This window comes from Mauremys reevesii, linkage group 7 (genome assembly GCF_016161935.1).
Source record: "Mauremys reevesii isolate NIE-2019 linkage group 7, ASM1616193v1, whole genome shotgun sequence".
Taxonomy (NCBI): domain Eukaryota; kingdom Metazoa; phylum Chordata; order Testudines; family Geoemydidae; genus Mauremys; species Mauremys reevesii.
In genome coordinates, this window is record NC_052629.1 from 70,152,082 (window position 1) to 70,178,970 (window position 26,889).

General features: G+C 49.8%; 2 protein-coding genes across 6 annotated transcripts; one reads left to right on the top strand and one right to left on the bottom strand.

Moving 5' to 3' along the window:
- FBXL15 (F-box and leucine rich repeat protein 15) lies at positions 1-25,372 on the top strand. Of its 2 annotated transcripts, none has more exons than XM_039547462.1 (4): positions 1-213; positions 1,628-1,787; positions 3,064-3,566; positions 25,131-25,372. In XM_039547462.1, exons 1-4 carry the CDS (start codon positions 179-181, stop codon positions 25,198-25,200), a joined length of 768 nt encoding a protein of 255 aa, XP_039403396.1. In that variant the 5' UTR covers positions 1-178; the 3' UTR covers positions 25,201-25,372. The 2 variants fall into 2 exon arrangements, with proteins under 2 accessions (XP_039403396.1, XP_039403395.1); XM_039547461.1 differs by lacking the exon at positions 25,131-25,372 and adding an exon at positions 3,986-5,658 and having other exon boundaries at positions 5-213.
- On the bottom strand, positions 5,761-26,468 carry CUEDC2 (CUE domain containing 2). 4 transcript variants are annotated; one of them, XM_039547464.1, is made up of 9 exons: positions 26,328-26,468; positions 13,469-13,560; positions 12,445-12,588; positions 11,830-11,891; positions 10,061-10,194; positions 8,587-8,760; positions 8,117-8,178; positions 6,593-6,653; positions 5,761-5,997 (listed from the first exon to the last, which is right to left on the bottom strand). In XM_039547464.1, the coding sequence occupies exons 2-9, from the start codon at positions 13,540-13,542 to the stop codon at positions 5,851-5,853; spliced, it is 858 nt and encodes a 285-aa protein (XP_039403398.1). In that variant the 5' UTR covers positions 13,543-13,560; positions 26,328-26,468; the 3' UTR covers positions 5,761-5,850. The 4 variants fall into 4 exon arrangements, with proteins under 4 accessions (XP_039403398.1, XP_039403399.1, XP_039403397.1 ...); XM_039547465.1 differs by lacking the exon at positions 26,328-26,468 and adding an exon at positions 26,016-26,034; XM_039547463.1 differs by lacking the exon at positions 26,328-26,468 and adding an exon at positions 20,101-20,222.
- Positions 26,469-26,889: the final 421 nt, after the last annotated feature.

Below are 26,889 nucleotides of genomic sequence, written 5' to 3' on the forward strand. Positions count from 1 at the left end.
GGTCGACGCTGTAGCGCTCGATTGAGTTGGTCTGTCGGAGGGGGCACCCGCATTTCCGCCCCGCTGAGCGGCACGCCGGTGGATGACATGCTTAGCAGGCGCCCGGCGCCATTGACACGTCATCGCGAGGGGCGGGGTAAGCGAGCCGGCCGGCTGGCGAAGACTGGACCAGAACCCCATGGAGCTGCCAGGGGAGACTCGGTCCTGCCCCAGGTACCAGCAGCTGTGCCCGGCTTGGGGCGGGGCAGCGCCCCCAGCTGTGCCCGGCCGGGGAGGGGGACGGGCAGCGCCCCCAGCTGTGCCCGGCCGGGGAGGGGGAGGGGCAGCGGCAGCGCCCCCAGCTGTGCCCGGCCGGGGAGGGGGAGGGGCAGCGCCCCCAGCTGTGCCGGGTCGGAGCGGGCAGTGCCCCTGGAGGCAGGTGGTGTTTAGGGCCAGAGCAGCCCCTGCCGTGGCGCTTTCACCCTTGCATGGGAGCCAGCGCTGCTGGCAGGGAGCTGGTCTCTGTGACCCATGCAGGGCTTGGTCTCTCTGCCTAGACTGGCAGGAGGGCACTTAGTGCTGCTGGCTTGCTATGTGCATGGGAGCCCGCCTGCCTGCCCTGGCCCAAGGCTTCCTCGCAGCTGCTGGGCAGGAAGTGGGTCATTCCTTGCTGGTGCCCTAGCTCCATCACCAACCCCCGCCACAGCTGCCTCTGCAGGTGACACACTCTCTCTGTAGCTTTCCCTGGGTTGAAAGCTCAGTGATGAGCAAGGCGATGGGGAGGGCAGGAGAGGTGTAGGCACTGCTGACACGGCTGGACTGGGGAGTGTGTATTTACTGGCTCTGGGTGGAAGTGACTCCCCAATTACCTTCTCTGCTGCTGGAATTAGTTTGCAGAGAGGCACTCGCAATGGTAGCTAGAAGAGTTACTGCCTGACAGCCATGCTGAGGCAGTTGCTCTAGCTCTCTTTTAAAGCACAGAAATCTAGTTACTGCTCCATGTTTCAGTTCCTTTAAAAAAAAAAAAGACAAAACTTGAAGCAGAAAATGTATTTTCTCCCCCCTGGAGGCTGCTTGTGCTGTATGATGTGTTTCTTGTGCCCTCTGCACCTCATCAGAGGGTGCTGGGCGCTGTTCTGCCACAGCAGAGCCACTTACATAGTGCCAGGGCCTGCATGACAGCCCCTCCCCCCCATTTACACGGAACACTGGCTGCCCCCACTGCAGACCGCCTGTCTGGTTAGACCTTGAATGGGAAGGATTGGGTGTGCGACAGAATAGGAGCTAAAAAGACTGGCTGGGTGCAGTTGGCCTCGCACTGCAGCTTACTGTCCTCACTGTCAAGAGAACACCTGTCCAGCAGCTGGGAATCGGGAGGTCTTTTTGACACCCTGAAGGATGGAGGGCTTGACTGGAGTGGGAGCACATCTGAGATCCCCTGGGAAGCTTCACGAGAGAGAAAATCCAGCCCCAGCCTGGGAGTCTGCTAACAGCAGCCTCTAGCAACTAGTTTCTCCTTCTGGCAGCTTGTTTTCTTGACGTAGTGGTTGGCTGCTGCCCAGCCACTGTTGTGAAGCAGGTTGGGCTTTTACTAGAAACAGGGTCTAACTGGCTCCCCAGGGTTTACCTGCTTTTGCTTTTCCTTAAGGGGCCACCTCCTGGACCTGCCCTGGGAGGACATCCTGGTGCCACACATCCTCTGCCATCTGTCGCTGCGACAGCTCCTGAGCCTGCAGAGGGTCAGCAAGGCATTCCAGACTCTCATCCAGCTGTACTTGGCCGACATGCGCTGCTTTGACTCCAGCCAGGTATGCGACAGTTCTACGCTTGGCCCTGGGGAGAGCTGTTACCTGTGGGAAGAACCTACAATGGGAAAGTCAGGCTAGGTGGGAGGGAGGGAGGCAAATCACAGTGAGATTATTTGCTCTGGTTAACACCTCCCCCCCCCCCCAATGCTTTCAGGGGCTGACAGGAGTGATTTAGGTCTCAGCAGTGAGCAGATTTGTTTGTTAATAATAGGCCATTAGGCTGACAAGAATGATGAAACCAGAAGCCCCTCCCATGGCTTTATCCAAGCACCAGCAGGGCGGGAGCAGAGAGGCCCTAGGCCGGGAATGGGACACACTCTGTTTTGCCCAGGTGTGGAGGCGGGTGGGAATGATGCATGCAGCTGTGTGTGGAATATGATGTGTCTAGATGGGTCTGGCTCCTTGAGGCGGGGGGATGGGAATACAATGTGTGCAGGTGTGTCCAGCCTTAGGGGCTGGAACTCACCAAGCCAAGTGTTCTTCCAGCCTTACTGGAAAGGTGGTACAGGGGGCTGCAGGGACGGCTCTTCCTGCTGAATAGGAAACACAGGAGATTACAGGTTGGGCCTCAGTGAAGAGCTGGTCTACGCACAAATCAGCACAGAAATAGTAAGAGGTGGATGTTAAACCAGTTACAAATAAAACCAGTGGAGTTATTTTAGTGCAAGTCTGAGTGAACACACTTATTATGGAGTAGCAGTGGCTCAAGTGGATTTAGTTAAATTCAGTTTGTTACTAACTGTGGCTAAATTCACTTGAGTCGCAGTTATTCAAAAGACGTGCGTTCACATGGGGACTTGCATAGCTTAGGAGAGATTGAATGGAAGGAGTGACTGGCTGGGAAAAATTAAAAAAAAAAGAGCAAAATGGGCATTGCTTGCCCTAGCACTGACTAAGAGGGGCAGGACTGTCTGCAAGTGATTACAGCTGGAGAATGTAGAGAGGCAAGGATTTAGAAACAGAAGCAATGCAAGGGCATTAAGAGGAGGTAACCTTGGATTGAAGAGCTGGAATAACTTCTTGATGGCAAGAATTCTTGTACTGTGGATTGGTCTCTTAAGGGAAGCTGTAGGAGCCCCATCACTTGGGCCACTGAAGTGGAGAAGCTGCAGGAAGTGCTGCAACCCTGGCACGGGGGGTGGATTTGGTGACCTACCAGGTCTCCTCTGGCTCTTTAATGTCTCTGGTGCAAGGAAGAGACTGGTGGGGTAGAGAAACTAAGAGCCAGGGCAGTGTTGAAACACTGGAGGTCTCCTTCTCTGTTCTCCCAACGCAGGTCGGCCCTCATCTCCCCAAAGCTGCTTTCTGTAACCTTCTGAAAGACAATGAAGTCCTGCAACATTTAGCGCTCCAGAACTGCTCTGATTGGCTGACTGACAAGGAGCTGCTTCCTGTGATTGGCCAGAACCACCACCTGCAGGAGATCCAGCTGAGCAGCTGCCTGCAGCTGAGCCGGCATGCCTTGGTGGCCATCTCGCTGAGCTGCCCCAACGTGCGCTCTCTCTGCCTGGCTCACTGCGAGTGGGTGGACAGCCTCTCTCTGCGCAGCCTGGCTGACCACTGCAAAGGCCTTGAGTCTCTGGACCTGACAGCTTGTCGCCAGCTGAAGGATGAAGCCATCTGCTACCTGGTGCAGAAGTGCAGCAGGCTGAAGTCCCTCTCTCTGGCTGTCAATGCCAACGTGGGCGACACGGCAGTGGAGGAGATTGCCAAGTGCTGCCGTGAGCTGGAGCACCTGGACCTCACCGGGTGTCTGCGAGTCAAGAACGAGTCCATTAGGTACCAAGTTTGCTTAACTGTGCATGCAGGGTGGGGGCCCTCCATGTGGGGTCAGAGTGGGGGGTGGAGATCAGAGAGAAGGGAGGCAGGGTCTCTTCCTTGCTTGCTTCTGTGGTGCTGGGTGTAGTGGGAGCTCTGCGCTGCTGGGGGAGGCTGCTGCCAAGCCCTAGAGGACAGTGTAGATACTAGATGCACCAATGTGGGCTTGGCTACAGTAAGCTCTCTAGGACGCCATGGAGAGGGATCAGGATTGAGCTGATCACCAGATTATCATCTCCTGCATGTGCTCATGCCCAGGCAAGGTCCTCCTCCCATGGGACAGGGGTATTGGGTGTAACACAGATTCATCTTCCAGTAACAGGGCAGGGGGGTGCTTGGAGCAGGAGCTGTGGCCTCCAGCCTGCGCTCTCTCTTGTCAGGGTCCTGGCCGAGTACTGCACCAAGCTGCGCTCGCTGAAGGTGAAACACTGTCACAAGGTGGCTGAGTCCAGCCTGAGCATCCTCCGTGGCCGTGGGGTGGAGCTGGATGTGGAGCTGCCGCTGCAGAGGGCCCTTGTTCTCCTGCAGGACGGGGTTGGATTCGCCCCCTTCATTAACCTTCAGATCTAGAGGAGGGGGATGGCTGCTGCTGAAGGGGGGAGAGAGCCCAGTTGGCCTCTGCCTCCCGGAGGGTGCTTAAGAAATTGCTGCTGAGACTCTCAGAGGGAGCAGTCAGTCCCATCAGTGTGGCTGATCCTGATCGGGCTCCCTGACCTCCCTCTACCCCTCGCCCCCTTGGTGCTCTTTAGCCACTGCTGTGTTTGTAATAGGGCTCCCTCATTGCCTCCTGGGGGAAGCAGCAGCCCTTTGCAGTGGTTTGAAAAGCGAGAGGCACTCTCAGCAGCACCGTGGTGCTGAACATGTCCCGGCAGGGCCAGGTCGGCTGGTAAATGGGATATATTATTTAAGCAATATTTAAAATCTCTAAGCCCAGCATGCTGGGCATCGGCTGTACAGAGAGCAGGACACTGTGCAGGGACTATGGCCATGGACTGGCTGCAGAACTGTTGAATAAACCAGACCACCTCTGCCCTATTGAAGGGGAAGTGTGAGCTCTCCTCCCAGCCAGGACAGGGCTTGCTGAGCTCGGGGGAGGGCGTCTCACTGATAGCTGCAGCACGCTGGCATGACCTTGTCAGAAACCAGAGGGCTCTGCTCCCTCTGGGTGGGCCATCTTCCAACAGCAGTGGCACAGGCTAGTCACCCTGACCGGGCAGCTGTGGATCCGGGCAGCTAGCCTGTACCACCACTCGCTGCATGTGCTACTGCAGCTACCCTGCTGTTCTTAGCACGTGGCTCGATGAGAGCTAGGAGTCACAGCCCTAGCTCCAAGTATGGGCTGGAGAGGAAAGTGACAGTAGCCCTGGAGAGGGGGGGCCTGACTCCCAACTGCTACAGCAGGGAGAAGAGTGAGGTCTCTGTGGGTTCTTACTGCCAGGGAACTCAGTTCACATCTGAGTTTGGTCAGAAGTGTAGCAAGCCTTCATCCTGAGCAGTGTCTCCTGCTCATCACAGGGCTGCTGGCTGCCACTCAGGTTCCAGCCCTGAAATAGCAGGGCCCCCTAGGGGTGTCTTCAGCTGCTAGCCACATCGGGGCGCTGCAGATCCAGCAGGAATTGTGCTGGCAGAGGTGTGGGGAGCTCACAATACCAGGCCTAGTTTCTAGCCTAAGCCCTTACACTCACTGTGCATTCAAACTGCTAAAGGAGCTGCATGTAGCCAGTCTGCAGGCACCATTTCATGCCCCGGGCAGGGGTGTGGCAGAGAGAGAAGGATGCAGCTTGAGCCTCCAACCAACCATGAGACCCTGGTGACCCTTCCCAGGAGCAGACATGGTCTGTCTGAATTCCACACTGATTCACACCATCTTTACTAACCATCACAATCAACATCATTGCACACACATTTAAAAAGAGGGCTGTGAACTGCACTAGCCACACATTAGCTATAAAAAATCCCCATGCAAGGAATGGCAGAGAGGTCCAGGACACACAGCAGCTGGGTTGGTCAAATTTACTATAGCGACATCTGGCTCCTGGCTGTGGCGGGACAATTTGGAGGGTTACACAAACGGCGTTGCTGAACAGGATCCTCTGTGGCATCATGCTATAATTAGAGGCTGACAGCAGCATGCTGGCTCCCAGTGGTAGGTTAGTTCCAGTTAGAGGAGTGTAGAAAGCCTCAGGGCTGTCCCTCCATGCCTCAGGCAGCAGGGTAGAGGACGATGCCTTGGAGGGAACGTCCGTCAGTGGAATTTGTATTTCTTGGCTGGCTTGAGGCTGATGTAAGTTCTCTTCATCTCCTCACTCTCTGGCTTCTTAATGTCTTTGTACCTTTCTCCCTTTGTACTCACCACCTGGTTGTCAATGTAGCGGATCAGTTTCTTGGGAGCCTAGGAAGGAAGTGAAATTGACGTGAAGTGGAAAGTGATGGGAGCCCTGGGTGGGTCTGTGGGTCAGGTGCAATCAGGGCCGGTGCAACCATTTAGGCGACCTAGATGGTCGCCTAGGGCACTGGGATTTGGGGGGCGCCATTTTCTTCGGCAGTGACCGCGGCGGCTGGATCTTCGGCCACCCCGGTCGCTGCCGGCATTTAGGCAGAGGGAGCTGAGGCAGGGGAGCACAAGGAGGGCCGCCTGCAGCAAGTAAGCTGATTGGCGCCGCAAGCCTGGGAGGTGGGAGAAGTGAAGCAGCAACGGCGTGCTCGGGGTGCTCGTGCACGGAGCAGGGGTGAGTGCCTGAGGGTGGGGAGCTGCTGTGGGGGGGTGGGTGCGCCTCAGGGCGGAGGGGGGGATCTGCCGCGGGGTGGGGGCAGCCCCTGCTGCCCTTCTTACACCTCTCTTGGCTGCACCAGTTCCCCCTTCCCTCCAGCCAAAGGCTCTATGAACGGGGGTTTCACTGTGGCAGATTTGCTCTGCTGCCGACCGGTAGTTAGACCCTGTTACAGCCAAAGACTCTCATAGCCATGCCGAGTGTGGCTCTCCTCACCTCCTTTGGCGGCACCGGCCTGTGTGTTTTCTGGTCCTCCTCGCTGTCCACCATCATGTATCTGAAACAAACACATTAATGAAAGCTGCCACACACAACACTGACTATCATGGGCTACTCACATCCCGTTTCCTTACCCCCCTGCCCCATTTTCAGTGTGACCTCAACAGCTGCTGCCCCCGACTTCCAGCTGGAACACTGGGGATGAGCCTAGGACTAACAGTGGGAGGGAGGAGGTACTGCAGCATCAGAGGTGCTATCCTTCCGATGGGTGGGATCCTGCACAAGCAGCTAACGGTCCCTGGAGCGATGTCCCAGGCCGTGTGAAGTGTACCTGAAGGCAGACTGGCTACTTGGTTTGCTCAGGCAGGCCCAGATCACCAAGGTATTTAGGTGCCTAGCTCCTAAATGGGATTTAGGCACCTAAATACTTTGGAGGATCTGGGGCCATAATCCTGCCCTATCAAGAGCTGCTCAGAGATGTAAGGGCCCAGTTCCGATCTATTTTAGGAAGCAGGTTAGTTACTTTCCAATCTCTGTGGGCGGGCATCACCGACAACGTGTTCTGAGCACCACACAGCTGAAGGACACGACGGTGGATTCCTGGTAGCACAGTGCAGAAGTGGCTGCATCTCTCCTTTCAGAGATGACTCCTTCAAAACTTAATGCACTATAATCCTTTACTAAAGGGGTTTGTTTGAGGAGTAAAGTGTCACCTCGCTCCATGTTTGACTGATGCACAGGTACTTGCTCACGGCACTGATGAGTTCTTTACTTCTGTTCCCACTCTGGAGCCAATACAACTATGTGACAGCACAGCCCGCCTTGGTCATTCCCCCACCCCCCGAGCTAGAATAGCTGCTCCTGTGTATTTCCAGCTAGAGGACTGCTCTCAATCACTGTGCTTGAGTTGTGTTGTAAGGGCAGGACCTTGCCAATGCCACCATTAAAGTGAGGTTAGCATATGTGACTAAGTGGCACCTTTTTAAGTCAACGCATCTGCTCCCTCGCGATCACGCCAAGCTTGTGTCAGATCAGCTGGAGCTAGGTTAGCCCTTGGCAGACAGCACGGCTCTGGGAAAGCGAGCTGGGTTCCATTCTGCCTTGCTCACACCCGCCAGCTGAATTCCAACTGTTGCTTATCGCTGGTGGTGACATAGGGAGGGGCAGATCCCAGCTGGGTGGGTGCAGGTGCAGCTTCTGCACTTATGCATAGCGGCTTTAGGCTTGTCTGAACCAAATATGGCTGTAAGAATCAATGAGGACACCCCGAGTAGAGTTCACATCCCTTCTCTGACTGGGCCTGCATTTTGAGATTAGCCATGGCCCAGACATGCCAGGATCCTCTCCTTACCAATGGCTCAACTGCAGAGTGGCACATACCAAAGCTCTCGGATAGGTTGGTTTGGTAGGGTAGCCTGGGTGGGCAAGTTCTATTTGTGACCTTTTCCCTGAGCTCCTCATCAGAGCCCGTTCTTGCCACTCAACAAGGACATGAGCAGATCCTTGCTGCTTGGTACTTACTTCTGTAAGATAAATCGTTTGAGGTCCGCTTGTTTGGGTGCTCGGCGGGGCCTTGCTGTCTCCTGGGATTAGAGAGTAGGAAAGGATGTGGGTGAGCTACAAAGCAATCAGCCTGTTCAATTCCATCCTGTTAGCTAGTCCCTGTGTGGAGAAGCCACCCTGGCTGCCAGCCAGTTGACGTTAGGGGAGGAGAATGCCTGTGGCACAACCTCTCTTATGGCAGCCCAGCAAGCTGGACAGCCTGTACCTGGAGTCCCTGGGGAAGGAGCCAGCTCAGTGGGCTCTCACTGCTCTACTCACAGGGTGAAGACCTGCTGGCCTCTTCCATTTGCTATGGGGACATGGAAGATCCCCACAGCCACTTTCAGAGGTAAAGAATCACGTTTCAACTTGTGTGATGCCCTGCTGTATTTGTGGACACTGCTTCCTCCAATCCCCACCCCCCAGTGCTGCTGTCAGGGCCACAATACCTTCAGGTTAGCGCCCCCTGGGCCAGGTTCCACCTTCTCCTCCACCAGTAACTGCACCGCCTCTTCCAGGTTTCCCAGCACCATGGCCAGTGCCTTCTGAGCCTGGCTGAGGGTGCAGGCTGGGAACATCTCCAGGAGCAGCTCCACCCCATCCTTCAGGTCACCTTCTGCTCCCTGGTCAGGGTGAGACAGACCTGGGATGAGCCTGGAGGGCAGCGAGGGGCTTGGCACTTTAGGCCAGGAAAATTGGTTTCCACTAAGCCAGATGTTTTTCCACAGCTTCACTAGAACCAGGTCTTCTCACAGGGGCAGGTGCAAGCCTCATCCCTGAAGCTGGGGAGCTAGTTATGGGTTTAGCTCTTTGCAGGCCCTGCCCGCACACACAGCAGCAAGGAGTCTGGATGTTATTGGCCTACCTCTTGCCAGCAGATTAGCAGTTCCCCAAGGTAGGTCTTCTGGGTGTTGGCTCATTTGACTACTGTGCTGCTGCACATCCATCCCCCCCGAGACAGAGATTCTGGGAACTGGCCCATTTACCTGTAGCCCTGACAACTGGCACTCCCAGCGTGTGGAGTCGCAGCGAATGGGGGCGGGGAGGGGTTTAAGCACAGCATGCTACCGCTGCAGCAGAGATGCTGAAGTGCAGCAATGACAGTTTCTATAAAGCAAGTGGCAAATGGTGACAATCACTAAGCAAGAATAGGGCATCAGTAAGCACGTTCCTGCCCCAGTGCAGGGGGAAAGAGAGCAGGGATGGGACCGGGTGTGCAGGGAAGTGCTCACAGTGGGGATACCAGCTGAGCAATGCTCTCTACAGCTGGAGCACGGCTTGTCCCTGAATTGCACAGAGGGGATGGAGGACAATGGCTCGTATTTAATCAGTGCTTGTTATCCAGCACAGTACAAACATTCTGAACAAGTTCTGCAAACTCTCTCTTCAGGAACCACGGCACCAACCACTGAAATGCAGCCACCTGTCCGGTGGAAAGGGGAAGCCGTATGATGGTTTAGGACAGGAAATGGAGACTATAAGAAATTAGAACTGGGGGGGGGGGGGTTAGGGATGCAGAATGCAGCAGACAGTCTCGGAATTTGGCTTTTGTGAAAAGTCCATTGGCTCTTTAATGACAAGCAGGCAGACCCTCTGCTACCTCCCATCCAGAAAGTAGCACAGCGTCCCCCAGCTGCAGGGCTGGTTCCGTGCTGATTCAGAGGGAAGAGCACGAGCTGTGGAGTTGCCCACACCACTTCTGGCAACCTTTGAGTTTTCCTGGGAGGTTCCCCTCCCAGAACTGACAAGACCTTGCTCATCATATCACACAAGCTGAGGTCACATCCTGAGAGAATACTGCTTCTGGCCACCTACACCACATATAGCCCCACAGAGCCAGAGTATGTCCAGACCCCCATGGTAACCTATGGCATGCAACTCTGTCTGTCCTGTGTCTAGTTCTCTATGGCAACATCCCAGTACCTGAGCTATGGCTCCCTCTGCTGGTATATGCAGCCTCCTCTCATCAGAAGCTCCTTCCCCCAGCTCTTCGCTCTGGTTCAGCTCTTCAGCAGGGGCTCTGCTCATGCTTTCCACAGCCTTTTGGCAAACCTTTCCTTAAAGACACAGTGCACATTTATTTATGAGCAACCCTGTAAAGGTTACTGCTACCTATACCTTTCGTTATGGAAAAGACAAGGTTGCTACTGTGCCGTATGCCAGCACAAATTCCTTTCTCCATGATTGGTTTCCAGCCAATGCTCTCCTACTACTGCCAACCAGATATGGCTGCCACCTTGTTCATACAGCCCACAGTGGGGCAGAGTTAAGGTTGCTTGGGTGCCTTAACTGTGTGTTTCCTGATCTTAACATGTTTGGATTTCTTTTAAGTGACACCTTAATCTTTTAAATGAATTTCTGGGGTTTGTATAGCTGGGATTGGGTAAATTACACCATCCCTGTATTAAGTAACTGGTACATACTCTCAATTGTTGTCTGGGAATTAATTCACATATAGGCAAGGCTCCTGCACACTGTAAGGCCCAGTGTGCAATGTGGTCAGGCTGCTTTGATGAAGCCAGCATTGTCGTGCGTGTGTGTGTGTGTGTGAGAGATGGTTAGTGCACTGGATTGGGAATCAGGATCCCTGGGTTCTTTTCTCCCAGCTCTAACACAGACTCCCTGTGTGATAAGAGGAAGTCATTTAGAGGGTATATGCCTCAGTTTCCACATCTGTAAAGTGGAGGCGATACTTCCCCGTGCATGTGAGGCACCTTGAGATGGTAGCTTGGAGGGTGCTGTGGCCATGCTGTGTATTATTATGTTACCTGTAGGCTGCTCTCCGGTATGCACAATAAGGGCAGAGCAATCTGCTCTATTATGTGGGGCCTTTTGGCTCCAGATGAGATGCCAGTGAGGCTTCATTTGGGCAAAATCTGGACCCCTCTGCCCCGATGGGTCTCGCCACCAGAGATTTTACACATCTGTTCTCAGGCAGAAAGCTACTGCTTTGCTTTACTGCACTGATACAGCTGACTCTCAGATTCTAAGGCCAGAAGGGACCATTATGTCTGCCCTCCTGCATAGCACAGGTCAGAGACCCTCACCCAGAAATTCCTGCAGCCAGCCCCTAACTCCTGGGTGGGGTAGAGCAGTTCCTTTAGAAAGGCATCCTATCTCGACTTACAGACGCCAATGACAGAGAATCCAGCTGATTCTCTCAGGCTAATTATCATGTACAATAGACTGTCTGGGTTTGCAACCCTTGAGCCATGCTGCTAACGGGAATGCAGAGAGAAATCCCCAACTTACTGGCTTTGGAAGGAGGATTTGACCTGGTCTGTCCAATCCTGTTTCCAAACTATACACAAGACCCCTCTAGATATGTCAGGGGCAATAGCCTTGTACAGGGAACCTTCCCCTTACTCTGCATTCGCTTCATATGCGGTTGGGATAACCAGCAACCCTAGGGATTTGTTCAAGTGGATTTTCCCACACAAGTGCCTCTAGTTCAGCCACAAACAAGCGCATTCCAAGCTACCAACCCTCCCACACGCTCCTGTCAAGACTCTGACAATCCGATCAGAAGTCAAGCGATTCAGACTCTCATGTGAGACTCTCCTAAATATCCCAGCTTAAAATAGCAAGATCATGCATTGTTCTGCGACGCTCCCCATCCCTCAGGGAATTTAAGACTAAAACCACATCCTTGATGCACCTCCGCATGCCTGAGCGCCCACTGTACAACTTACCTTTGTTGCGAGCTTCGCTGAGCCTTTCCGAGAGGGCAAACATCATTTCACAAATGTTCCCGCTGCAAGAGACAGTTGCAGTGTGATTGGCATAGGGAGCATAAGCATTGTCGCCTTCCAATACAAGCTTCTCCTGCTGATCTAGGTATCTACAAGTCCCCCACCCTGAAATCACTGTATAGTATCTGTGTAGTATTCCCCACACACCTGGCAGGGGTTGTGAGAGTCACTAACAGCAGACAGCTGCTTCTGGAATTCTACACTGAGAACATGCGACCCAATCTATGCAAAACAACCATATTGCTGAGCCACTGATCTAGAAAGATGGACCCTGTAAAGCCAATGTGTGCAGCAGGCTAGTGCCATAGTAAATCCAGTACAACAAACTGGGGTCTCAGAAGGCCTGGGGCCTGCTTGCAATCTGTACTGGTATTAGTCATCACATAACCAAGTAAAGGCCAGATTCCGTACACGACTGCATGGTTTTGGGACCAGAAGATCCTTAAACCAAAGCACTGAGCTGCTTAATTCGACAACTGAGCTCTGTGGTACTAAGACACTTAGACCCAGTTCCTGAGTGTGGCATGTATGTCCCAGATGATTAAAGGCACACACCTGTTGATTTCTGCAAAGCCAGGGATATATGCCTCCATCATTTCCACAAAGGCATCCATATCAAAGTTCTCCTCGGATGACTCTGGTGAACCTAATTCTTCCAGGACACTAGCGATGTAGGAGAAGAAGACTTCATCCATCCCGCTGGAGACAAGGAGAACACAAGCGTAGGGACTTGAGCTAACAGATACTCACCCCTCTAGTGCCCTCCCACCTAGTGCAACTGCAGTCACAGGACCCACTTGGCCAGCTTCCTGTGCTGTGATTGAATCAGATCTCACAAGTGAAGGCAGGTAGGACCTCGTCAATAGTTGTAGGGCAGATTTTCAGGGATAATCTGAGGTCCTGCAGAAAATGACTTGTACAGTTTAATTTGTGACCATCTTCCTTCCCAGTCATCACTAAAGTAATATCCCAGTACACTGCTGGGGGAGGGAGGACAATATTGTTGGAGTTACAATGTCTGAGCAAGGTCCTGAAGACTTGTGACAATGTTAATTCTGGTGTTTCGGGCAGATTCCAAGGGTAATTGCACTCTGTAGATAGAATTTCAGGTCAACAATCTACTTCTATAGTACTCTTCTTCGCTTTCTGTCCTAAGCCTGCACACGGCTGCCACGTACTGCAAAACAGCCACCGCATTCCAACCTAGAGATGGCTGCATTTCACTAGTGGGCAAAGTTCTTGTTATATAAACTATGTACGGGTATATCAGTCTGCTGTTTGAAACGCACTCTGGGATCCCTTTAAGATGATAGGTGCTAGAGAGATCTGTGTTACTGCACAAGAAGTTAATAACCTTATTCCTTAGTTTCACTGGAAGCTACTAAATGGTAACACTAAGTTATGGATGGTGAGAGGGTTCTAGCAGACTTTGGACAAATTCCATGCGCCCCTGAGATCTAGATTGAGGGGCAGCAGAATACAATACATGGAGGATAGAACATCAGACCTGGAGTTTAATAAAAGGGGTAAAGGGGCAACTAATAGAAAGTCCAAATTCAAAAGATGAGCTGGAACATACCTGAGATCGGCATCAGGGATGTGGGACTGGATGAAGCACATCAGAGAGTCTCGAATGATTCCTTCAAGATCCATGTCTCTTTAAATGGGTTTCTTTAAGTGGGGAAAAAAACCTCATATAATTTCAGAGGCAAGAATGAGACTAGAGCATTCACATGCACAACACCTCCATGTAGGCTCATGCAATCAAAACAATTCATGAACTCCACCGGTCCAGCACATTGCCCTGGGGAACTGTCATAGGAGTTACCTGCAGTATGAGGAGCCACCAGAGATATCAGCCCAACATAGTCCGACTGCTCTGTGTTTCACAGCTTCTCTCTGCTACTGGTGTGAAAGGCTTTCACAAGTGCAGAGTAAAGCTCCCCCACTCAGCAGGTGTAGTACAGCAAGAAATCCTAACACGTGGCAAGCTGCAGCGTTGCAGAATCAGATGGCAGGATGGACTCCGATGAAGAAAGGCTTCGGGTATTGCTTGCTCCCTGAGGGAGAGGACGGCTCTTCCAGCTAACAGTGTTTTCAGTGATGCCTGGCTTTGTAAATGCCAGGATAGTGCCTTTCAGGGAAAGGGCAGCCTATAGCAGCTTTCACAAGGGAATACCAGGCAGGGCACAGCCAACTAGTCTGCCAGCCAAAATATCAAGGGTCTCCTGGTCAGGCAGAGTAGCGCCAGCAGAATCCTGCACAAACAGGAGCCTACTGTTGTGCTTTGTGAATGAGCTGTTCTGTAGATGAATGTGACCACAATGGGAGCATTTGATAACAGTAACTGAGCAGGGGCGTTCTAAGGATCACAGACCTCCCACACAAGCAAGGGCAGGACTGCACTGTCCACCCACACTCTCTCTGCTAGCGTCAGAGTGCAGTCTGAACCGCTGGAGAGACGCTATCCCACCGTCTCACTCATAACTTCCCTCTTGTGCTTGCGGTACATGCCAGCTGATGGCACAGCAGGCAACCTCTCACTGCAGGGCCTGAGTTACATACGTGGGCACAGACGCCTACTTGAGGATGGTATCATGATTCCTGGTGAGCGATGTTGGCACTATACAGACAGCCTGACGTGGTCACAACCCCAAAGAGCTTACAATCTACAGGCATGATCACACTTCCAGTACACGTCAGTGGAAAAACTCCCTTGATTAACTGGGAGCAGGATCAAACCCTAAATTAGGCAGCACAGGCCTCTAGGAGAGCAACCCTGTGAGGTGCTGAGCACCAGCTCTGATAGGAATCAAGGCTGCACACAGAGAGGACTTTACCAGAGCTAACTGGATACAAACAGCTACCCCATTGTGCTCAGCAGCAGGTTTGAGGGGCCCCTGCAGGGAACAGCACTTCCAGCCAGGTTATAAGCTTTGTTTTCATGTGTGAATAGAGTTTTGGAGGCCCCCCATTGGCCAGAGAACAGCAGGGCTCCTGTGTATTCTGGAAGAGCCATCTGGAATTTATCTCCAGACACAGAACCCCCTGCATCAGCAGGCTGAACACCAGACAGTGGCACCACATTGGCAGGTACTCTGCCAACCATGCCAGGGTTTAGAACCCATCACAGCAGCATTCTGTGCTCGGGCAGAGCAGGGAGCAGAGTAAACAACTCTGGCAAATGAGAGAGATTCACAGACTCCAAGGCCAGACGGGGCCACTGCGATCATTTAGCCTGCCCTCCTGCATTGCACAGGCCAGAGTGCTACCCTGAATAGAGAGATCTTTTAGATAAACACCAAACCTTGATTTAAACATGGTCAGTGATGGAGAATTCGCCATGACCGTGGGAAGTTATTCTAAGGGCTAATTACCCTCACTGTTAAAAATTTACACCTTCTTTCCAGACTGAATTTGTCTAGCTTTAACTTCCAGCCATTGGATTGTGTTAGACCTTTGGCTGCTAGAATGAAAAGCCCTCTCTTATCAAATGTTTGTTCCCCACGTAGGTACTTACAGACTGTGATCCAGTCACCCCGTATCCTTCTCTTTGTTAAACTAAACGGGTTGTGGGAAGCAGGGAAGACCATCTATACTCCTCGTGGTGGACTCCCATGCAGCATTTGATACTGTTGATTATTAAACTTTCCTGTCCTGCATCCCAGAGGCAGGAGTAGGTGGAAATGGCCTGCAATGGTTTTGGCCTTTCTTCCTAGGGTCACTATGGGCAATTGCACCTCTCCCTAGAAGACTCACAAGGCTAAATCCCCCTCCTATCAATCTCTCTAAGAAGCCACTGTGGCAGTTAGTGGGAGACCATGAGCTGGAAAGCCAGATGTACCCAGATGACACCGAGCTCAATGCATCCTTTACATCAAACTGAGATAACCCTGTCACCCAGCTTTCTCACTGCCTATCTGAGATTAGCACCTGGATGAAGAGTGGTTGGCTGAAGATGAGCCCAGACAAAACTGTAGCAATACTGGTGGGGGAGAAGAAACTCCCTCATTCTATAACAGCCCCATTTATCAAAGGCATCTGCCATCAGATTGTTGCTGTGGTCTGGTTGAGGTCCTCCAAATCTTTGCACTGAGTCTGGGCAACAACACATGCAGTGATGAAACACATGCAGTGATGAAACCCACTTCCATCTGCTGCTGGCCAGAGGGGCACACCCAATCCTACTGGACTCAGATCTGTCCATCATGATCTACATCTTTGTAACACCTAGGCCCAGCTACTGCAGTTCTCTATATTTAGGAACAAAGCAAGCCCCAAGTCATGACAAAGCTGTCAGGAATTCAAAATACAGCAGCTCTTCTGCTCAGCAGCATAGGTTGCTGGGAATATGTTACCCTGATTTGCTTGTCCCTGCACTGACTCCCCAATGGACCAAGTCCAGTTCAAGGTTGCTCTCCTGGTTTTCAGTCTTGCCTGGAATGGGTCCTGAAGGACATCTTTCCCTGTGCCACCAAAACTTCCCACGACAGCTCAGTTTCACCGGCACAGTGGGGGAGGCTCATTACCACCGAAGACAGAATTTCCCAGCAGCTGGACCCAGACTACAGTACTCACTATCAGCTGGAATAAGAACCACCACCAATCTCAATTTGTTAAGAGCTAAAGGCCAAACCCACTTGTTCTCCCAAGCTCTTCTGCAACTGCAGCCTTCTGCCAGTATTCCCACGTTTCTAAATGTAATAGTTAAAAGACCCCTCCCCTGCCTGACTCTTTCCCATAGGTAAGTAATAATGAGGTGGTATTGACATCATTCTTCTTTGGAGATGCTCAAATGCTCACAGTGAGGGGCATCAAAAAAAGAAGCTAAATAAATAACATACCTGCAAAAACAACAAAGGAAGGAAGACATCTCCAGCAAGGCAAATGTATTATTATTAACCAAAAAGGCTTTTTGCAGTAATTGCAACATGAAAATTCCCATTTCATAACATTGCAATAAAACAAAAGCAAGAAAGTACTCTAATAAGAGCTCTCCAACATGGAGGCCTGGCCATTTGCCACCCCTTTATGTGTCTGCTTGTTGCACTGCTTTTCCATTTCCGCTTAGGAGGACTTTTTGCTAGTAAGTTTCTTACTTCTGTAAATGTCATATCATCAGTTGTGGAAGCTGATCATAAACAAACACCTCTCTGCTGTCCATGTGTTTTTTTAAATGAATCATATTTTCTTAGTTGACTGGCAAAAATCAGTTTGCCATCATCAACCTTGCAACTTTTTATCCACAGAAGAGCTAGATTCTCTTCTGCCTCAAGCACCATCAACCCAATTACTAGCAAAATTCTGACCTCAGAATCTCTTTGTTGGGGAGACTGTACTAAGCAACAGTTCTGCAGATTCCAAGCCCAACCTGCAATCGCTGGTCACTAGCAAATTCCCTGAGCTTGCAAGTCCAAGAAAGGTCATTAGCCTTTACAGAAACCATAGATGGACAATAAATACAGAGCACCTGGAATGTCCTTGTTACAGTCACTACTGGTAGGGAGAGAGTTCATCACCCTCTTACTCAGAACCATCATGACATTCTGCTGGTAGGAGAAGAGATTTTCATCATTTCCACAAGGCTGGCCAATATTGCTATGCGAGAGAACTGTAACAATAAAATGTAACAATAACTTTTTCTGACAACCCAATTTACTGAACAATAGAGCACAGCCCACCACATCAAAGGCACTTCTGCGAGGTCCATAAATTAGTTGCTAGTAATTTATTCTGATCAATAGAACTGGCAAAGTCACTTGTCTCCTTAATCAACGGCACTTGCAGGGGAACATCAGACTGGGAGGAGAGGAACATAAAGGATAAATAAATCAGCAACTGGAATATTGCAGCTCAGACCAACTACTAACTGATCATTTACAATCCCTTTCCAAAACCTTTGACAACTCCTGAGAAGATGTCGGTTTGTAACTATTTTGTCCCCCAGAACTACCCAGGTTGGTTTCCAAACAAAGAGAATGTCCCACATTTATGGGAAGTAGACAGACAGACATTAGAAAGAAGCTTCAGTCAATGTGCGTAGAGTCCTTCTAAGCTTTCTCAGAATGACTATTTTAGCATCTCCCCAAACTTCATTTTTATCTCCTAATACAGCCAGATTTATGATTTTGTTCTCAGAGAAACCCACCTTTAACAGGCCTCTGAAGAAAGGAAACCCTTTTGTGATATATACATGAGAAGTTCCATGCCAGAGGAGGCATGGGCAGAGTTTGGATAATCTGAGTGCTTTTCAGTGAGTCCTCCATAGCCCTCAACTTCCCTGCCACAGAGGAAAATGGCAAACAAAAGTGAAGAATGTCTCCACTGCTGAGCTCCCTTAGTTCCTGGAGCTACAGAGGGAGACTTTTCATAACACTATATGCTACGAACTCCCCTGTAATTTGATATCAATTAGTGACAAAGGACACCCACCCCACTACCACAGAATGTGAGACAGTCTTCTGGGATGCCTGAACCAGGCTCTATCTCCCCATACTGCTTAACCCCATCCTCAGTGGGCCACTTCCCATTATCCTCCCAGCCAGAGATCACCTTCCTTTGAAGGCTATTCTTCCTTGGGATACCTACTCACCAAGAGCAGCTAGCCTATGATGTGCTGATTGTGGTAGCAGCATTATGGCAGGACATGGTCCAGATTTATTCCCTGTCCAGGCAGACTAAATTGGCAAAAACAGTCTCCTTTGCTCAAGCCCAGACCAGCAGTAAAATACTGGTGATTATTATTTAGTGTACCCCACCCCCCAAATAAAAAATATCCAGCCACCCTTTTCTCAATCAAAGACATTTATACTTTTCACGCCTTTCAATGCACAGATATTGGTTAGGCCTCAACTTCTCTGCGATGGTAGTCATTATTATTTTACAGACGAGGAAGCTGAGTCATCAAGTAGTAAAGTGATTTGACCAAGTTCATACATGATGTCTGGCAGAACTGGGAACCAGAACCCAGGTCTCCTGACTCCCAGATCATTAGCAGATCCCAAACTGAATGCAGAGCATCCATCTCAGCAGAGGACATCAATGAAATTTGCAAGGAAGCGTTAGTTCATGGATCAGCCTCACAGCAAGATGGTTTTTAAATGACAGACCCGACAACTTCAGTAACTGAGTTAGCGCCATTGCTAGGTCCCCGCTGCTGCCAGATGTCTGGGCCCAGTAGGACTAGCAGTTCCAGCATTGGAGTCCATTCTTTTCCAACTCACACGAGTCTGGAAATCACTACTTTAGTAAACTTAAGAGACTAATCTAGTCAAAGCAACGGCTTTATGGGATTCGGCCTTCTGAAGTTTGGAGGTCACCTCAGCTTATCAGTCGAAGGCCGATAAACTAGTCGATTCTATGTAACTAGCATTCTCTCTATGAAACCCCTCTGGAGATGGGCGTGATAGAATAAGGCTGCCTCTCGGATGAGCAGTGTCTGATTTCAGCGGCCTTGCAGGAGGCTAGTTTCGGTTGCTGGAGAGAAATGGGTGTTACTGAGTCAGGCATAATGTGATGTGTGTGTTTGCATGTGCATGTTCTTATCTACATGAGTCTGGTTATTCTTAAACAGTGCACAAGCAATTCCAGGAACCCCAGTTCGGTTGCCCTCGGCTGCTGCCTTAGGGACTCTTCCCCCACATCTCCAACCGTCCTCCCAGCTGCTGGAACCTTCTCTCACTTGCTGATCCAGCACCTGCCACTCCAGAACTAGAAGACCAGCAGCAGAGTCTTCCTTAGCAGATTCATCACACTGCCCTCTGCTGACCTATTATAGCTCAGTGGATTCATTACACTATCTTCAGATGCAATTTCATGAGCAGAGCAGTCCTAGCTAGTGTGGTCAGAAGAGACAATGCTCCATCAGTTATTTTATCAGAAAACAGTGAGGTGATGAAAGTATGTTGCTTCCATCGGCTCCCACGCCCCACTTAGCAAATGGAAAAACATCTGGTTTCAGAATATTATGTATGGCCAGGAGAGGGCCAGTTGGCGTAGTCTCTTAATTATACGTCTCAGAATGACACGTCAACAGGATAGTATTTTACCATATCCATCAACAAGAGCCGTACTTATATAAACCTATTCATTACAAAGCCAAGCCATTATATTCAAAGTTTTTAATTTAAAGGCTGTAAGATCTCCTGAATGTACTCCACTGGAGACCACAAGCATTGAGCCCTCAAGAAAAATGAAAGAGGACAAGCACACCTGCCGACCCAGGCACCTGTCTTTGAGACAGACCTCCTTCTAAGGGACACAGACCATCCAGAATTTCTCTTCCAGTGATACAGGACCTTGTATCTCAGACCTCTCCTTCCCTTTCATGTGGCACATTCATCTGGAATGATTGTGAAGGCTGAAGGCTCTCCTGCCTATCAGATTTCGTTTGTAGTTATTCTCCTGAAATAGAGAAAATTAAATAAAAACCCATGGAAAAATATTTGGAAACTGATTCTTCAAGATCAAACTAATCCTTGCAAATTCTGTTTTGTGTTATCGAAGTTTCAGAATGCCTTACTTTAGGACAGCAGAAAGGTCTTTGGTGCCGTACCTTCTTCTATTTATGACGTGAGAGGATTAACTGGGGGCTCTGTTACCAGATCTCATCCTTTAAGCAGAGTTTTGAAGGGGACGAGGTTTATAATGCAGTGAGAAATCTAAAAGCAGGGGAAATAATTTTCCCCAGGGCGCAAACACAATTGTACTGAAACGATGCTATCATTCTTTTAAGCCTCCAGCCACAACTGCAGTGTGGATTTTAACATAACCACCTCTTTGGTGGGGGTTAGCTGGCTCAGCTCTCCACACAGAACTCCTTAATTATTTTTCACCATAATAAAATGGGCCTGAGAACTCTTCCTAGTTTCCTATGCAAAAACATAGCTCTTCTTTCATGCATAGCCAAGAAATGGCATTGCTGTCATTCTGCCTTGATCGGTTCTTTCAGAAGTGATTGTGTCATCCCCTGGCTGTGCTTACAACCTGATAGTTTTACACTGTCAAAGCTGAAGATCTCAGACCACTGGAATCCCTTGTCATCTTTTGGAGGGTCATATATAATAAAACCCAACCTATTAAAGTGCCAACAGTGTGCTCAGGGGAGCTTACCAGCTGAATACAGGTATCCTGGCAGGATGGGTTCAAGTTGCCATATTGGATGGACTGCTTATTTGGTTTCCACAAAACTCACTTGGGCAGAGCCATTTCTCAAGCTGGGCTGAGAGAAAAGTGGTGTCATTTAGAAAAAGGTGTGAAGTGACTACTTGAAAATCTATTCCTTTCTCTATCAAATACCTTTGCTCGCAGCATTCTTGATACTATGGTTCAGCAGGTTATTACACCATCCTACGTATCTCAGGGTATATCTACAAAGCAGTAGCTGTGCACGGGCTAGCCTACCTGAGCTAGTTTGAATCCAGCTAGCACGGATAACAGTAGCAGTGAAAGACAGAACAACGTGGCTCCAACACAGGTAGTGCAAGCCCTGCACAGATAAGCCCACGCTGCATTGTCTCGATTGCTATCGTTACCCACAACAGCTGGATTCAAGCTCGCTCATGCACAGCTTTTGTTGTATAGACATCCCCATAAACTGTCCCGGCCAGTGCTACCCACATCCGTTCTCTGATGTACCTGCATGAACAGAAGGAATTTTCCCTCCCCCTTACATGACCTACACGTTGGGTCTTTGCAATGGAGCTCCAGAAAACACTCTCCTATAGTGATGGTATGGTTATCATGGTATAGTACTAATGGAAATACCTAGTTTCATTTTATCCTGGAAACTTCTTGACTAACACACACATTCTGGAGGTGGAATTATCCCCAAATTCTGATTTTTTCCCAGTTTCTCTTAATACCTGTTACTTTAGGGTAGCAGGCCCATGAGTCTCTGTTGCTAGACTACCAGAATTTCACTTACAGGCAGGACGAGAATGTTCTCTCACATACAACACAACTCTTTTTTCCTACTGGTGCAGAGATCCATGTCAAAGCCCTTTATATTAACTAGAGAGCTAAAGATGGCACGTCTATAATTGTATAAATTATTTAAGTGTCATCTTTCAAATCTCTCTGCTCTGGAAACACAGGATCAAATCCCAGTGGAAGCTTCTTATCTTTTGTCCCGTTGTAGTAGATACACTGAATTCCGTGCACTTTACAGCCTGTGGATCTTTCAGATGAGACCTTAAAAAACAAAAGATGCCTTGTATCAGAGGGGTAGCCGTGTTAGTCTGGATCTGTAAAAGCAGCAAAAAGTCCTGTGGCACCTTATAGACAAACAGATGTTTTGGAGCATGAGCTTTTGTGGGTGAATACCCACTTCGTCGGATGCATGCACAAAAGCTAATGCTCCAAAACGTCTGTTAGTCTATAAGGTGCCACAGGACTCTTTGCTGCTTTTAAAAGATGCCTTGTCTGCTCTACACGAACATTAAAGATCCTCCAGCATTTTTTGTAAGGATAGATGCTGTGGTGAGGCCTACACACTGGGCTGGAGTCTTGCTGAAACTAAAGGGCAAAAAAAAAATCATGGTAGGCCATATGATGTCCAGAGACTTTTAGGTTTCAGAGTAGCAGCCGTGTTAGTCTGTATCCGCAAAAAGAACAGGAGTACTTGTGGCACCTTAGAGGCTAACAAATTTATTTGAGCATAAGCTTTCATGGGCTACAGCCCACTTCATCAGATGCATAGACTGGAACATACAGCAAGAAGATATTTATACATATAGAGAACATGAAAAGGTGGAAGTAGCGATACCAACTGTAAGAGACTTTTAGAAGATCACAAATTAGCAGAACAGCCTGATGGCTTCAGTAAATGGAAGGAGGTGTCGATGTTTCAGGCACTGGAGATTATTCTTGAATGGTTAAAGTGAGGGAACAGGGATGGTTCATCATGTCCCTTCTAGACACTGTTTGAAAGAGAGTTATTGGAATGGTGGGATCCTTGGGATATGGAAAGCCGCCACTTCAGCCTGCGAATTGTGGCCTCTGCGGAATACTCTGGTACATCCAGGGCAGTAACTAGACCAGCAAGGATGTCAGACAACTGCTGCTGGATTCCAGATTATCTCTGGAAATCAGAGTTAAGGTTGCTGTGGCCCCCTCGCTCATGGGGCCATTTTATTCCCTTCTGTTTTTTTTCTAATTTTGTTTAACCAACTCTGAAAATTAGCTGAACACTGCCACAGGCTAAGACAGCATCCTTCCCTGATGCAAAGGAAATTGACCAGAAGCATGTTCCAAATGCTGTCCCAAGACCGAGGAAGCGAGATAGACAGGTGAACTTTCTGCTCTGGATCCTATGTATGAGCTGCTTGTTCAACAGAACAGCAGGCATTAGAGACAGCAGCTATATTTTCCTTTATTGTTCTTTTCTCTCCCCCTTCTTATGCATTGCCTGTCTTAAAACAAACAACAACCCCCAAAACCTAACCAGCCAAAACAAAAAAAGGAACATTTTTCAACAACAGCTCCCTAGCTACAATCCAACAGCGAACCGACTCATGCTGCTTCCCCCCCCCCGAACTTTCAGTACAAGCAACAGACTCTAACAAACAATTTACTCTCTGAAACACTTTGTTAAACTTAAAAGAAAACTTTCCACAATCAATAGCCTCCAGAATATTTAGAGTACCAGATTATGCTTTGGTTTTTGTTGTTCTGTGCAGAACAAGTGTCTGAAGGACTTTTATGGTGTGGTTGCTATAGGAGAGCAGGTCAGGGTTCTTGTACACATAACCCAATTAACTTTATAGTGTTGCAACAGTAAAACAGGCTTCTATCAACAACTCAATACCCTCCAGCCTGATACTTCTAATTAATACAACACACAGTACATTTGGCAATGGCCAGAATTTTCCCTCCCTCCCTGTCACACAGCATGCTGTGCACTGGATAGCTGCAACCCTCCTCTCCAGAGATGGCTGCACTTCAGTAGTGCTGTATGTATACAGAGCCCTATCTTGCAGCCCTTACCTAGGCAAAACTCACATGTACGTGAATGGAAGTTTTGCCCGAGTAAGGACTACAGGATCACAGCTAGGCTTTGTAAAGCCTTTTGGTACCTGTAGTATAGTCAGCAGTTCATTCTAGAACTGTTTAGCCCAAGCCAAGAATTAGGGAGACCTAGTGTGGGAAGCTCAGAATGTGTAGCTTAGGAGCTAGAGACAAGGAATCTGTCTTTATGTAGTAGCGTAAAAGAATTTCCTTTATACTAATTACTACCAAATGATTTTTCTTCTCTATTGCAAAGGACACTACAGTATCTTTCAGGATGAAAGGTACTATATACATGTAAAATATTAAGCTGAATATGTTAATAGGCATAGTAGCCTTGGAATTTTGTGGCAAAATTTCTCAAGTTCTACATTTCTGTGGTGGGGCTTGAAAAACCATAGAATTGGAGGACTGGAAGGGATCTCGAGTGTATAATTAATACAGCAAAATCCTATTCCTAACCAGCAAAAGAAGCTGTGGTCCCAGCTACAGCCATGAAACATTACTTGTGTGTCTTATTAAAGCAATAAGACACCAGAGGATGGAGGCTGAGCTGTGCCATCCCAGCACCTTTGCATTTTCAGCATGGGCCTCAAAAGCAAAGTGTTAAACCACCCGAATAATAGGTTGATTGTTAAAAACAGTCCTGAGCTGTAATCCCAGTTCTGACACAGACTGGCTGTGTGACCTTGGGAAAGTTATTTAATCTCCTTGACTCAGTTTCCCTTCTGTAACATGGGGATAATGTTCAGTTTCCTACCTCACAAGGAGTTTGGAGGATTAGTTAATGTTTATAAAACACTTTGAGCAAGTGCTAATAAGTGCTAAATGTTGTCATCTCAGCATGACACACATCCTGGAGTACCTTATTTCCTAATGTAATACTGTTTTAAAAAGTAATTTGGTTAAATAGCAGCTATCTCCATACATTTGGGTGCTACACAAACAAACTGGGACTAGATAAAAGCAAATATTGTACCTAAAGTTAAACTAATCATAACTTTTGTAATGAATTTGCTATAGCTTTGTCACTTTTCAAGACCCACTGTCCCAGTAGCTTTTATAGTATGTTAGCCAATAGGCCAGAAGCATGAATATGAACTCTAGATAGTTGTATGATTGTAAGTCAGGATACTTCCGAATATCACAGTCCCACTATTATTAAGTGTCTGGAAGTCAAACTAAAATACAAAAAGCTAGAGTTTAACTCCCCCATCTCATACACGTCTTCCCAGATCCACTACCAAGAAACCCAAGAGATCACCAGCAAAAGAAAAAAACAACACAAACATGGAAGAGGATTGAAGACAAAGGCACATTTATTTTTTATTATAGTCAGATATTTTTCCTGTAAATGTCACGTGACAGCCATCAAATAAAACACACAAAAGTAATCAGGGCTATACAATTATCTCGGGACTTGGCAGACTGGTGTGATGTTATGAGAACCTCTCTGGCTGCGTGTGTACACAATCCCCACCAAGGGAAATTAGGAACCATGGAGATAGAACCACTTCAAGGAGTCTCATGGATGCAAATAGCACTTTAGTGGTCAATCAGGACTGGGCTGTGTTTCTGGCTCTGCCACTGACTTGCTGCATTGCCCATGGTAGATCACTAGGGCGACAGGTTTTCAGCAAGTGGCCCCTATCCTGAATGCTGCCATTTTTAGATGTCTAACTTTAGATAGTTTGGGGATGATTTTCAGAAGGGCCTGGCTGAGCAGTCACAGCTCCACAGTTCCTAATGACTTTGGCTGAATTCTTAGCATCTCTAGAAGTTGGGCAAAGGTGTGTCAAGCTGGGCAACCCTAAAAACGAAGGCACCCAAAATCAGAGGCTGTTTAGATGTGGCCTTAGTCTCAGTACACCTTCGATCTGCAGAGAAAGGTACCATGTGGACGCCATCAGCGATGCTAGCACAGCCCCACGGATGAATCCAACACTCCGTGGATGGCACTATGGCCTGGCCATTCCACACCTGTCTGTTGGGTGTCTGACACGCGGTCTCACCCAGGTGCTCAGGCCTGGCCGCCGGGCCCAAGGAGGGCACTCAGACCTGGCACTTCACCCCCCCATGGCACTTCTGCTGCCCCTGCCACTCCCAGGGTTAGTTCTCACCTGCAGCCACCGGTGCCCGTGGGTGGCTCTGGGCAGGCGCTCACTGCCCAGGGGTGGCTGGGACACAAGGGCCAGTGGAGCGGCCCCCAAGCTGCACCCAGCACGCAGGGGCTCCTGGGGACAGACACACGGACGCGCTCCCCGCCCCGCCCCCCGGAGACAGACACACGGACGCGCTCCCCGCCCCGCCCCCCGGAGACAGACACACGGACCCCCCCCCCCGGGAGTCCCAGCCGGACAGACACAGGCGGCTGGGAACAAGGCCCCAGGTGGGCGGACGGGTGGGGGAAGGGTGCGGGGGCGGGGCGTCACCTGGCCTCCTGCGCGTCCCCGCCGCGGCCTCGCGCTGCCTCCGGGCCGGGTCCCGCGCAGCCAGGTTGAAAGCAACAGGTGACTCCCTCCGCCATAGAGTTGGGAGCGGAGGCTAGAGCAGCTCCCGCCCGGTCGGGCTCCTGCGCCGCCATCTTTGTTGTGGGCACGAAGGCCTTCCCAAGCCAGCTGCAGAAGCTCTATGCGGACGGGCTAGGGCGCCTGCCTGTCCCCCGTCGCTGCCTGGCCTGGGGCCACCCCTGCCACGCTCCCCTGTGCTCCCCACAGTCCTCCTAAGGTTGCCAATTTTCTAGTCACATAAAACGGAATGCCCTTGCTGCGCCCCCTTCTCCGCCCCTTTCCCAAGCCTCCGCCCCTGCTGATTCCATCCCCCTTCCTCCATTGCTCCCACCCCCACCCCCACCCACTTTCACTGGGCATGGGCCGGGGTTGGGGTGTGGGCTGAGCTGAGAGGTTTGGGGCGCAGGAGGGGGTTCCGAGCTGGAGCAGGGGGTTGGGGTGTGGGAGGGCGTGAGGGCTCCAGGTGGGGGTGGGGCCAGGGATG